Source organism: Eucyclogobius newberryi, unplaced genomic scaffold, assembly GCF_026437365.1.
Source record: "Eucyclogobius newberryi isolate DKJ021-1_F unplaced genomic scaffold, fEucNew1.0.hap1 SCAF_9, whole genome shotgun sequence".
In the NCBI taxonomy this organism is placed as follows: domain Eukaryota; kingdom Metazoa; phylum Chordata; class Actinopteri; order Gobiiformes; family Gobiidae; genus Eucyclogobius; species Eucyclogobius newberryi.
In genome coordinates this window covers 30,396,262-30,409,471 of record NW_027316532.1, presented here as the reverse complement: position 1 = coordinate 30,409,471, position 13,210 = coordinate 30,396,262, and the positions used below count along the sequence as shown (strand labels likewise).

The following is a 13,210-nucleotide window of genomic DNA, read 5'->3' as shown; positions in this document are numbered from 1 at the left end:
CGGGACACGCCCACTCGTGTTGCGGTGAACAGAAGGGCTCGCAGCTTGAGAAAAACCTTTTTTTTCATTCAATTAGAAATAAAAATCCCTTATATTTATGTCTGAATACTACTGCAATCAAGAATTGGTGGGATGTGGATGCTAGAACGTGATGGTGTGGCAGTGCTCGTCTTCTGTTCGAATCCCGCTCCCGACATGAACAGCCAGAGAGGTCAGATCCACAAATTGGCGCATATAAATATGAACGTTAATGTATTTATTCTAATGAAACAATATGATTCCAATGTATACTTTTATCACCGTCATTGTGCCTATTTGGAAATAAAATCCTTCTTCCAGCAAATTAGCTATTATGCCGCCAAGTGGACAGTACCACACATTGCAAATTATACATATTTTAAATGAGCCGTTTATTTGTTGCTTTTCCCCAAATACTTTATTTTCTAGATCAAAAGTATGTTTTGCCACATGTGTCATTGGAGAAATCTATAGCATCAGGCTAGAGATTGATTTCAAAAGGATAAAAAAAAAGAAAGCATGAACACATAGATAATTTATTTATGCAAGAGAGGAAAAACTGTACAAACAGTGAACATGTGAGCACACACCAGTATCATGTTATCAATGATCAGGACTGGATTTGTAGCTCTGGTCAATTAACTCCTTATCTGGTGTTGCCAATTGAAACCACGGGCCGTCTCCCCTTTGTCTCATCTGACGTCGAACTTCCAACTCCATCAATCTAAAAAGAAAAAAAAGTAAAGTGAGATAGCGAATCAAGCATTTGCCTATGTGAACATTATGCAAGTGGCAAGTGAATGACAGTTTTCACCTCATATCAGCCTTCTCTTTCTCATTTTGAATCGCAGCCATCATCTTTTCATAGTCTTTTACAGGAGAGTCGTACAGGTTCCGGGATATCCACCTGGTGATGGGGTGCTAGGACGATTTGAAATGTATATTATATTATATTATATTACTTTGATATCTTCGTCTTCAGTTATGTGACAGTTATATCTTATTATTAATTTGACAATTTTATTCATGAGATGTATTTACCGTGACATGTTTTGAAGGCTAGCCAGTTCTGAAGATGGCTTGCATCTAGCAACCAAAATATGTCAAGGTAAATACATCTTACTAACAAAGTGAGATAATTAAAACAACAAAATGGGTCACCCCAATATCTTACTGTAATACAAACAAATACGGTCAGGATTATAATTCTAGGGATGCAGTCAGTGCAGTTAGGGCATTGGTTGCTTTATCAAACAATTAGGGATTAAAATATGAACACAAAGTAGTTCAGGCAGGAGGAGCTAGCTCACCTTGTAGTACTCCCAGTGTTCAGGTTCATAGTCCTCAGGAATCTCAGCCAGTTCTGCTTCGCCTGCGCAGAGAAACACAAACTGGACATAAATAACGAACATAGACATCCAAAAACAAGAGACGAACTTTAATCTTACCAACAAAAACATTCACACATGTGACAAACACAGCCACGGGGATGCCAGTTAACAGGATATAAAATTGCTGAAAGTGAAAAGGAAAATCTGAGGGTCAGATAAACAGTTTGGTTTTCAAACAAGGCTTAACAAACCCCTTTGCAACTCACCAACAAGCGCAGAAATCTCCTGTCGTAGAAGTCTGACGGCTTCACTACAAACATTTTCTTTCCATGGCCCCAACGCACAACCACTGTAAATTAAGATTTATATTGATATATTGATAAAAGCTACTGCGTATATCGATGTTCTTTTGTAGTTTGCACATTTGAAATGTGCAGATATTGAGCAATATAAAGATGCACAATGACAGTAGCCTGGTAGCATTGTTGTTAGCATGCTAACAGACCGCTGCAAGGTCATTTAAGCAGACAGAACCGTTTGTGTTGATACATCAAACCAAACCAACAATCAAAATGTGTCCCACCTTTGTCTGTTCTTGCGACGGTACGAGTGAGAAGGTTAGCGGCATTGTTTCCAGATTTGAGAGGACTGAGTCTGGCCGCGAAAGCAGCCGCAGACCTAAGGAGACTCATGCCCACCATGTCTGCCGAGGAACCACTGTCCAATAACACAATACGTGATTGGCTGGTATGTCTGAATGAGAAACTAAATGAAACAAAGTTGTAGATAAATATAAATGATCATATTACTTCTGTGAATTGTTTAATGATTAGCTTTTCAACAGATGTAACATTATTAGTAATTTATTAAATATTGTGCATCCGTGATGCATGCTGGGTAATGCAGGAGGAGCTTACAGTAAAATGGCGTTGCCCTCATCTGCGGGACGAATGTTCAGTTTATGTAGACGTTTTCAAAATATCTTGAAGGTTTCTTCAAGCTGTAAACCGCAACATTCAGCTCTTTCTTTTGACAAATGCAACGTCGGTCTATATGGGTATGATTTATGTCTGTTTTTTTCAGTCAGCGTGTTTGCAAGTTACACATGTCATGAAGCCAAACTATTTATCTTATAAATCCTGTTGTGAGACCTTGTTTTATATTGCATTGTGTTTCTCGACTCAGTAGAGGACCATCTCCCCTGGTTTATCCGCTGTCGCTTCCGGTCATCTCTGTTCAATCCTTTCGAAACCTGCATACGACCATCAGCAGGAGAGGGCTGGATGAATTCTTTGACTTTCCTGAGAACAGGGGTGAAACCTCTGTCAAGTCAGGTTCAGTACAACTTTAAGATTGTGGTCATTGAGACTCAGCATTTATAATCAGTGTATTGTGGATTTCTACAGGTGCTCCATGGACAGCTAAACAGTTGAGGACAAAGAGCAATGAAGATTTACACAAACTTTGGTAAGCTTCTCTGAAAAAGTGCTGATGAATTTAATTTTGGTGGTGACCTTTTCATTTTGTGTCAGGTATGTGCTTCTTAAAGAAAAGAACATGTTACTGACACTTGAGCAGGAATCAAAAAGACAGCGGCTTCAAATGCCAAGTCCAGAGAGAATACGAAAGGTTTGTATGTTTTGTAGAATTTGAATTGTTTTTGACAAATCGTAATTTTCTATCTTAACATTGTAATATTTATTTATGTGCCAGGTTGAAAGATCCATGATAAGATTGGAGACTGTTGTAAATGAACGAGAGACTGCTTTGCGGCTGCTGCAAACGGGACAAGAGAAGGGTAGACCAGGAGCCTGGAGGAAGAACCAATTTGGACACGTCTACTGGTGAAAAAAATTGCTGTGTTTTGCAGTTTTAAGCATACAATATGATTTATAGAATGAAATCAAGCAGCAAACAAAATTTGAGAGATTTCAGTGTTACATTAAATGTATTTCAGGTATCGTTTCAAAGAATATGCCATCCCTTGGTACATGAATAGACATTATAAGAGGAAGCAGTTCTACACTCAGAAATTTGTTGAGCCCCATATAAGGTAAGAAAGAGTCTGAACTAGTCTTGTTTTTAACTGTTGATTCTCATACTAATCCTATGAAAACTATTCTTTCAGGCTACGTATAGAGAAGCACCTACGAGAGAAAGCGCGGAAGAGAAATTTAGAGAAAGAAAAAGTTATAAAACTCATGGAGAAGTTTCCCCAAATGAAGGTGTCTACATCTTGAAAGGGACCGTCTTTGTAACCTTTCAAAAACATCTCTACAAATAACACTTGGAGAAACTGTTCATTTTTGGAAGTTGCGGTTTATAAATTATGCTAATTAGAAAAATAAAATGTCATTGTGGTAAAAGAAATCTACTACTGTATTTATTTCACTTTTGTAATAGAAAATGTATTTACCCTCCATTACTGATGGGGAAAGTAAAGCCTTGTGAACCAATGAGGCCTCAGCCAGTCACAGCACAAAGCGCCACCAAAATGAAGCCTCAAATTACTGCCATTTACCAGGAGTATTTATTTTAAAAGTTCCCTACCAGTGACAATATGTATAAAAAGCTTTCTTCTCACATACTTGAATTTCTGATTCACACTAACCGAAGTAACCTACCAGCTCTACTGTTAACCTTTGTTCTTTTTGTTTGCAATAAATTATTTAAGTCAAATAAACTACATCTAAATTAACATTAATCTTTATATATAGGCCTAGAGACATTTGTTTACCATAATACCACATTATAGCGATGTCATAGACAATTCACAAGGTCGTGTAAACTAAAGCATCAAAACAGATTTTTAAAAACAAAACAAAAAACACCTTTTTTCAAGTTGTAAAGAAGCTACTACAACTTCTTTGAAGCAGCAGTGAACATGACAAAAGTTTGGAGTTGACACTAACACAGACGTAATTATGTGGTTTGTTTACTGAAATGAACGCTGTAACAGAACAGACACTAAATGACAGCCATCTTCAGGGGGGGCCCTTCAGCCTGCCACAGCATTGTGGCAGTTCTGGACACGCTTCATTTCGACACACCCACTGTAGCTCGAATCAGGCTTTGAAGTCTTCATTTTTCCCATCACTACCCACCATCTACAGGAAATATTACAGGCAATAAAGAAGTGCGGCATTTACTAAATATTGTTTTATTAAAATATGCAATGGGGATGGCAACAAGTAAATTAAATACATGTATTTGAGCAAACATTGGGGATACTTTGGCTGTGAACTTCGAACAATAGGGAAACTAGTTTCAGTAAAAAAAGAAAAAAGTCACATGTATAGATTTTTCTGTGTAGTCGTTTTCAAATGCTAAAACTATTGTCCTCAACACTCTTAAAATAAGGCAGTAGACTAGAGTTTTGGTCTAATCACATTATGAATGGATTGTTTTTAAAGAACATACAAAAATGTATCTACATGTTCCAGTGTCCTGGATCAGAAAAACAAAAATGTATCTACATGTTCCAGTGTCCTGGATCAGAAAAAAACAAACCATGGTGACAAGATTAGCATGTGGCGTTGTCCAGTTGGAAAAGAAAAAGAATCAAGGGCATTTTCTGTCCACACACTGCTTTCCTCCTTCCTCATACTCTTGCTTGGAGATCCACATCTGCTGGAAGGTCCCCTAACACAGATAAAAGCACCTTTGCATGATAAAGTTTACATTTAATATAATAAACAATGGTGCTTCTATAGTATCTTACAAGTGATGCCAAAATGGAGCCTCCAATCCAGGCACTGAAACGACGTTCAACTGTAGTGTTATTGGCTATCAGCTTCAGTCTCATGCTCTACAAAACACAGCAAAAGGACATTATTCAAGGTCAAATGCACAGAATTTCTGGATGAGACACAAAACAGAACTTACAGGCGGAGTTTTCTGGGAGAGTTCTCTGTTTAGTCTATCTGTGAAGCCTTGGATTAGTGTGTTACCTCCCGTCACAACAACACTGCCATACAAACCCTGAAACACAGTATTCAACATGTAAAACTTATATAATATGGAGAAATTTGGTGGAATTAAGATTCATTTTTAGTAAGTGCTGTAGCAGATGTGGAACTTACCGGCCGAATGTCGATGTCACACATTCCTACACTGGTGGTTACAACATGACCAACGCCTAACATTGTATTTCCAGACAAGCCCTAACATATTAAAACAAATTAATTAATTAATTCAAAGCTTGTTCAAAAACTTCATAAAATAATCCATGAAAATTATTGGAACACACCTTAGCATTAGAGGGGTCAAAGAGTCCTTCAGGGATCTTCAGCCTCTCTGCTCCAAAGTCACAGTTATAGCCATTAGGGAGTTCATAGTGCACAGTTGGCATTTGGGCAGCAACCCTAACGGAAAATCAGGCAATTAGACACGAGGCTTAACTAACAATTCATTAAAAGAATAATCAATTCGTGACATAAATCGATTAGTTATTTTAAAATGTTGTTACATGTTTAGTCACAATATTAAAACTTCAAACTATCTCGATACAAAGGAAAATACTTTCGATTTCGATACCACATAATATAAATATCTACTTTTTCTGAAATGTATACTTAATACTTGCAATAGATCAAGAACATTTAAAAACTATTCAGGATACATATGTTTCAGTATTGATATCTGTTCAAGTATTAGAATTTTTTTTTCAACTTACCCATTACCCATGTTGCTATAATCTTTACATATTTAAATGCATAATGTTCATTCACGTACTTCCCCCTTTACAAACAAACAAAACACAAACTATAATAAATGATTTGCTTACTGCTCATCATATGGGGAATCTGAAACTTGCAGAACAGAAGCCTGAAAGTCTTGGATGACGCACTGTAAATAATATAGAAGAATAATTATCAATCTAGAACACAACTGAAATTTACACAGCCCGGCTAAAGAGAAAAGAAAACTGTATAGTTGTTTTCGAAAAGTGGAACATTTAAAGACATCTTTCTACTTACATTGCACATATAGTTGTGCCATGAACGGCTGACTTGAGGCAGCTTCTCCTTCTTCTTCCAGTTGCCTGGGGCACCTTCTCGAACAGCTTCCTATGATCAATAAAGAATCAAATGGATACAAAGATGTGAACTGCAAACACTGATCCAAAATATATGCAATGATATTATCAACAATATTTTTTTAATACAATGAGAATCCATGAAATTCTTTATTGCTGAAACTGAATCAAGCCACACCTTGGATGAAATCATGTAAGGAGGAATTATTTCAACACTTAATTCCTGAAATAACTCTCGACACTGCATGCTCATAAAATCTCCAGCAAGGGGCGATTTTACTATTCCTGTAGGAGAAGGCAAAATGTTTGAATGAGTATTTTAAATAAGATATGCAATCATATTTACTAAACTATGTACAATTATTTCTTTATTGCTGCTAATGTATTTACCTTGTTGTAAAACATAGCCATCATGTACTGGTATTGCTGTGGTGTGTGTAGCTCCACTGTCTAAAACCAAGCTTGTTGATCGACCATTTGCAAAGCTATTATGTTGAATATAGGAAACGTTACACAGTAAATGATGAAATTACCCAAGTCTAGATGAAAATAAACAGGTATTTAATCACTCTTTCATGTAAAGGATACGCAGACAAAACAGCAGATTTGCAGAGGAAGAAGGCAGGAATGTTGTAATGCTCAAACATCAGCTCGGTTAGTTTTTCTCTCTTGGCTCGTGTGTTCCACTAGAAAAAAAAAGTAGCAATCAAATTTATATTAGCCATAAAATGTTGAGCAGAAAAAGCTATTGTTTAATACAGAACACAATAATCACTCACAGAAGCCTCTGACATGAGCACTGGGTGCATGCTTGGTTCAGACTTGAAGTGCATTTTGTAAGTATGATCCAGAATAGCTTGAAAGCTGTCCCAATCTTCAACTGGACACAAGAGAGGAAACAAAACAAAATGATGATGTAAAGCAGTGGTTCCCAAAGTGTAGTCTAAGGCGAGCCTCAGAGGCATTGCAGATCCCAAAAGTTGTCCACACAACCAGCACAAAGAGAATTTATCTTAAAAAACAGTTTCATCATTCATTTTTTAAAATGTGTTGTTTGTAGGCTATGCTAAAGGAATATATGTCGTACAAAATTTGGCATAAATCTGATTGGCTTTTTTGTTTGGGATGCCAAAAATAGAATTTTTTGCTAAATTTTTATCCCCGAAAATATATAATTCAACTCTGTAGGGGGCTCTATTGCGCCACTTTACTGGTTTGCCAGGGGCAACTGGGTGATCGCCACAGAAGCGGTTGTCATCCCCATGTAAAGCGCTTGTTTAGTGCACACTTCGTGCTAACTTTCACACAGGCTTCGCGCCTGTTTACAATGATAAATGTTCCTAGCTCGATTGGGAGACATTTTGTCTACTATGGATTTAATATGAATTATATTAAAAACAGTTTTGCGGTCATTCCTATTTCCACTCTCATGTATTCTTGCAAAACTTGCAATCTTCCTTTTGCAACTTTGCAGTTAGTTGGTATGATAAAGTCTAAAGAATAAAGCAAGATTGCGGTAAATGCACCTTTGCAGTTGGCAGCCAGCTGCCAATAAAAGCAACAACAACCTTTCTCTCTCTCTTATTATTATTTTTTTTACTGGTAAAGCGTAAAGAAGGCGTAAAAGTACAGAAAACGTACAGCTACAGTAGGTGGCGATAAATGCACCTTTTCTTTTCAGTTGGAAAACAACATTCTCAACAACATTCTCGAGTCGGCTTCAGTTGATTGAGTGGGTTCACCTGCAACTCAGACTCTGAGTATTGGTAAAGTTTGTTTCAGTAATTTGTTTCAGACCAGTTCAAGACGATCTGTCCAACAGAACGACTAAACACAGCTCACCATGAAGTACGGACGCAAATGGAGTGAGGAGATTGTCTCAGAGGACTTGAGTTCCCAGAGTACGAGAGGCACAGAAACACCTGTAGAAGGCGTCTGTAGGAAGAGAAGGAGGATCCTCTGGGATGAGCCCCAGGATGCCACAGCCGACAGCCAGATAGTCTTCGAGCTCAGACGAGAGCTTATGAGGACTAAAGCTGAACTTCAAGAACAGCTCCATAGGAACAGCTATCTGGAGCAAAAGGTGGAAAACCTTGAGAAGAATTTGAACGTTCTTTGGTCAAAAGTGAGGAAAAGCTGAAGTTAGAGGAACAAGGGGCCTCCCTTACAGAAGAGAAGTTGGCAGAGACTCAAATCATAAGAGAGAACCTCGAACATTGTCTTCTCAAAGAGCTCATAGCAAAGGAGAAAACAATGCATATAGCTCAGTATCAGGATGAGATGATGTCTATGGAGGACGCACATGACGCTTACACGGCTCTAACATTAAAGGAAATACTACTCAAAGAACTTTGAGAGGAGGTCAGTGCCAGTGCCTCACCTCCTCCATCACTGTGTGGTACGCTGGAGCCACAGCCAGGGACAAACAAACTACAGCGCAATGTGCGCTCTGCTGAGAAGGTGATCGGCCGCGGACTTCCATCTCTGGGACTCTGGACTCTGGGACGTGCAGGTCGGATACAGCCAACCCTTCTCACCCTGGACACGGACTATTTGAGCCATTCCCCTCAGGCAGGAGGCTACGGTCCATCCGGACCAGAACCTCCCATCATAGGAACAGTTTCTTTCCCTCTGCCGTTGTACTCATGAAAACTGCCAAAGCACTTTGCACTAACTGCACTGTTCACTTTTCATTGCACTACATATTTTATTTATGTACATATGTCTATTTTTAACTTCACTTACCTATTTTTAATATCCGGTAGCTATTCATTGTCCATTGTTTTTGTATTCATTGTTCAATGTTTGATGTTTGTGTTGCACCGAACCACCAGGACAAGTTCCTATGTTCGTGAACCCTGTTCATTGACAAATGGCAATAAACCTTATTCTGAGACAATCTTGTTGAGCAGTTAAATCTACAAAAAGAGGCAAGCACTGAGGTGCTGAAGGATATTGTGGAGGAACATGAACAATACACTGTACATTTAGAAAGTACCGTCGAAACACTTGAACAGAAGGTCAGCGACAGAAACCATCTCATACAACAGTTAGAACAAGAAAAACAGGCCTTAGAAACAAGTGTGATAGAGATAGAGACCTACTACAGCTATCACCTCAGAGAAGTCTTTGAAATGTACATGGTAGTGATGGCGAGGCATGAGCTGGCCCCTGGGGCCCCTCCTCAAGGAGGATGATGTGAGCATGTGACGGACATTGGCTGAGGTTTGTGCCCCCCAAACCTTGGTCTCTCCTCTCTATCTCGCTCCCCCTTACCATTGCCAAATTACAGAGTCAGCTCCAGCTCCTTTTTTCAGTGTTGGTATGAGATTTGAAGAATTTTCCCCTTGATTCTCTTGAATGAGGGTGAAAACCAAGTCCACATGCAACATGTCATTCAACATTCTGAAAACTGCAAGTAATTCAAAAAACCTTCTCTCACGTTGACATTTTGGAATATAGTTTGTAGAATTTTGAGGCGGATAATGAATTTAATCTTTTTTTAATAAGTCTGTAACATAAAGTGTGCACTGTAAGTATGTTACATGGTTATATAGAAGCACCATTGTTTATTATATTATGGATGCATTCAGTACGTTTTAAGATATAAACACTAAAACATATCGTTGCCATGTTAAAAGCATCCACACACATGATCCAAAGAATGAGGGCTCTGACGTGAGGCATTGGGTTAACGATGTCACCACAACCAAACACGATTACTTCCATTACTCATGTGGAGCCAATCAAATTATTTATGTTGTTAACAATAATAATATCATAATTGTTATTATACTGTTACTATTGAATGTGAAATAGTCATCTTTGGTCTTTGTCCATTCCCAACTGTAAATCAGTATTAAGCCTACAGTCATTAGTTTAAATATTTCTATTTTTACATTTAAAAAGGAAAAACATTACATATTCTTTTGAATATAGAGTAAATTATTCGGGCGCCCCAAGAGATCTTCTGGTTGATAAGGGGCACTGCAGAGTTTGGGAAAGGCGTATATCAATAATGACCATCTCACTATGACGTCATTGCTTCATCCATTGTGAAACAAGTGTGTACAACTGGAAAAAGGGTATAGTATGTTAAATTATTTGTTAAGAAAATATTCATATGGTAAATAATGACAGGGATTTCACATTGGCTTTTCAGAGATGGATAAAATTGTCTCCGTAGTCCATTCTGTTTTCAGTTTGTTGCTGCAACAAAACAACTGTTGAAGCAGAGGAAATTATCATGTGTGTGATTTTTTAAAATGATAAAATATTGCGGTATAACAGTCACCGTTACATTGCAACAGAAAAGTATCTAGGTCTGTCTTTAACATGCATAAATAATGAGCAGATTTAATCAGAGCTGGGTCAGCTGCTGAGTGAAAGTAGAGCAATAATATGCTATTTAAAAATAAAAATAATTTGAACAGGGCACTTACGTTCCAGGTCTGGCCACTAAGGAACTCTTTGTTCCAATTGTGCTACTCTACTTCAATTAGGGATAGTGTAATACTTTTCTCAAAATAGCATTCCAAGCAGCCTCAACCAGACCAGTTCTGAGGAGACTTAGTAAATAGGTCAGCTACTCCAGAGAGTCATAAATGTTTAAGCCACACACTGAGTGATAAACTCAGCTCAAGCTAAGCATTAATCTTTTAGGCACACAAATTAGCTTGATCTTCATTTTGAAATAGTAGTGAAAAGCGTACTCATTCCATTCTTTAACGGAGACATGACTTCCATATTTTCCCTTGGTACCCGCAGTTGGTTTGTGTCAATGTAGTAAGTGGTGCCACTCTGCTTCCCCTTGTCACCATCTGTCTCCATAGGTGTGCTGCCATCTTCCCTGTCGAGCGTCACCCCAATTACAGTGGGGAAATCCGCCTGTGACATGTAAATAAAAATAAAAACACTTTACAACACATTACATATTCAGTATTTCTTGCACTCTCCAGCATTCCAGTATCAGATAAAAAAATAATTATAGGTTCCTTGCAAAACTGCTTTACCTTAGGACAGTCTTCTCCAGCATAACCAGCTCGTACAGAATATGAACCGATGTCGAACACCAAGGCTCCAACTTCGTCTACAGAAATAAGAGAGGTGCAGCCATTCATTATCTTTGTATCAACACACTTTCCCCAAACTATGAAATGAAAGTAAAGCCACATCCCTGATAACTGACTGTAATGAAATCCAGTGAACACTATTGCTTGTATTCAATTTAGGTGCGGTGAAATGAGCAGTAATGTATTACATTAAAGGTAGGTATGTCAGAATCCGTTAGAGGCGCACTGCCAATTCAGTCCTGCAGTTCTGCTGGCCCGCCTGTGAGCGTCTTCCACGGGACTGCATTTGACAACTTTTACAGAAATGGCTGCTCTCGCTATACAAACCAATACCATTGATTGAAATTGTGCAACAACTGTAAATCAACACATAAGTCCCTAACACGTGACATTCCCATGATGATTCACTGCAATATAGAAGCAGGAGAAAGTTTTGAAAATTCTCTTCATGGATATGTTGAGATCAATATATACTATGCAAGTATTTGTTAACCTAATTTGTTTTAATGAATCATAAACTACAGAAGATTTGTGATCTAATGCAACAAACCTCATGAAAATGTATTAAGGCAAAGTATGTTGATTTAGCGGCTGCAATATTGCTTGTCTAGTCGAGGCATCGGGAGGTCCAAGTCAGCTGTAGGTTCATAAATATTTGCATGGCCTCATTCAAAATGCTTGTTGCTTGCCCTAACTGTAAGATAAGATAAGATAAGATAAACCTTTAATATCCACACAAGGGGAAATTTCGTTGTTACAACGCAGTAGAACAGGAGGAAAGGACAAATTATGGGAAGTTTCTTAATAGAACTCTTATGAACAAAACAAAAAACTCTTAACAAAACTCCTCTCCTATCTTAATAGGGAATGGAGGGGGGGAAATAAAATAAAATAAATAAAAATACAAAATAAAGATAAAAATCAGACAATAATAATAAAATAATGATAATAGAATAAAATAAAATAAAGTAAAAATAACTAGCACAAGACTAGGTAATACTATTAGCAGGTAAGTAAACCGTATAAAAAACAAATTTCCAAAGTACGAATGCTGCTATGCAAAAAATAGCAGTGCGTAACTCTTAACTACTATTCTCCTTTCATTCATTCTCATGTTATTGTGCTAACGAAACCAGCCTAAATAATGAAGGTCCGAGGAAAATTTGATACAATAAGTGCGCATGTGATTAAATGAGTGAAGGATAAGAGTCCGGCCGATGGTACAGTGTAGTTAAAGTGACAGTAATCAAGTACATTTAAAATCGCTGTATTGAAGCTTGTAGCTAAACTATGCAATGCTAGCCCGCTAATGCTAAAGAAACAGCGTGGACAGTTACCGGATGAATTTAACACTTTTTACTCACCACCGCCGTACACGCCACCACTCATCCTTGTGTTTTATCTGAACAGTATTTCCTTAAAAGTGTTGAAGAAAGAAAATAATAGTCACGGGTTAATCACAACAAAGGGTACTGTTAGCATGGATATTTGGACAAAGCAGGCGCCGCCGTGCGTCTGGGGGGCTGTCCAATCAGAGAGCAGCAGCATCGCGACACTTCCGCTTGAACCCTGGCCCCGCCCACAGTTTCTCCTTTCCCAGATCAAAGTGGACTGTGGACTTGAAATTATTGTAAGTGGAGTTTTGCTTTTAACTTTTGTACCATAAACTTTAGCAGTATTGACTAGCCAGTTTTGCCACGATGCATATCGCACAATACGCTGTGCACATGAGCACAACTAAATTACATAAG

General features: G+C 38.1%; 3 protein-coding genes across 5 annotated transcripts; 1 reads left to right on the top strand and 2 right to left on the bottom strand.

Moving 5' to 3' along the window:
- Positions 1 to 540: 540 nt before the first annotated feature.
- ndufb5 (NADH:ubiquinone oxidoreductase subunit B5) lies at positions 541 to 2,191 on the bottom strand. The gene is made up of 6 exons (XM_072438684.1): positions 1,933 to 2,191; positions 1,616 to 1,698; positions 1,467 to 1,533; positions 1,329 to 1,390; positions 833 to 939; positions 541 to 742 (listed from the first exon to the last, which is right to left on the bottom strand). Exons 1-6 carry the CDS (start codon positions 2,048 to 2,050, stop codon positions 622 to 624), a joined length of 558 nt encoding a protein of 185 aa, XP_072294785.1. The 5' UTR covers positions 2,051 to 2,191; the 3' UTR covers positions 541 to 621.
- A 59-nt stretch (positions 2,192 to 2,250) lies between these two features.
- mrpl47 (mitochondrial ribosomal protein L47) lies at positions 2,251 to 3,719 on the top strand. The gene is made up of 7 exons (XM_072438683.1): positions 2,251 to 2,406; positions 2,538 to 2,683; positions 2,756 to 2,816; positions 2,882 to 2,978; positions 3,063 to 3,193; positions 3,307 to 3,402; positions 3,478 to 3,719. The coding sequence occupies exons 1-7, from the start codon at positions 2,273 to 2,275 to the stop codon at positions 3,587 to 3,589; spliced, it is 777 nt and encodes a 258-aa protein (XP_072294784.1). The 5' UTR covers positions 2,251 to 2,272; the 3' UTR covers positions 3,590 to 3,719.
- A 774-nt stretch (positions 3,720 to 4,493) lies between these two features.
- On the bottom strand, positions 4,494 to 13,005 carry actl6a (actin-like 6A). Of its 3 annotated transcripts, none has more exons than XR_011925940.1 (15): positions 12,824 to 13,005; positions 11,400 to 11,476; positions 11,100 to 11,274; positions 7,167 to 7,267; positions 6,976 to 7,073; positions 6,778 to 6,872; positions 6,566 to 6,672; positions 6,329 to 6,418; positions 6,136 to 6,197; positions 5,599 to 5,713; positions 5,432 to 5,512; positions 5,235 to 5,330; positions 5,071 to 5,157; positions 4,852 to 4,991; positions 4,494 to 4,810 (listed from the first exon to the last, which is right to left on the bottom strand). XR_011925940.1 is itself a non-coding variant. In XM_072438774.1 (14 exons), the coding sequence occupies exons 1-14, from the start codon at positions 12,846 to 12,848 to the stop codon at positions 4,911 to 4,913; spliced, it is 1,290 nt and encodes a 429-aa protein (XP_072294875.1). In that variant the 5' UTR covers positions 12,849 to 13,005; the 3' UTR covers positions 4,810 to 4,910. The 3 variants fall into 3 exon arrangements, 1 of the variants encoding a protein (XP_072294875.1); XR_011925941.1 differs by having other exon boundaries at positions 4,494 to 4,784; positions 4,853 to 4,991; XM_072438774.1 differs by having other exon boundaries at positions 4,810 to 4,991.
- Positions 13,006 to 13,210: the final 205 nt, after the last annotated feature.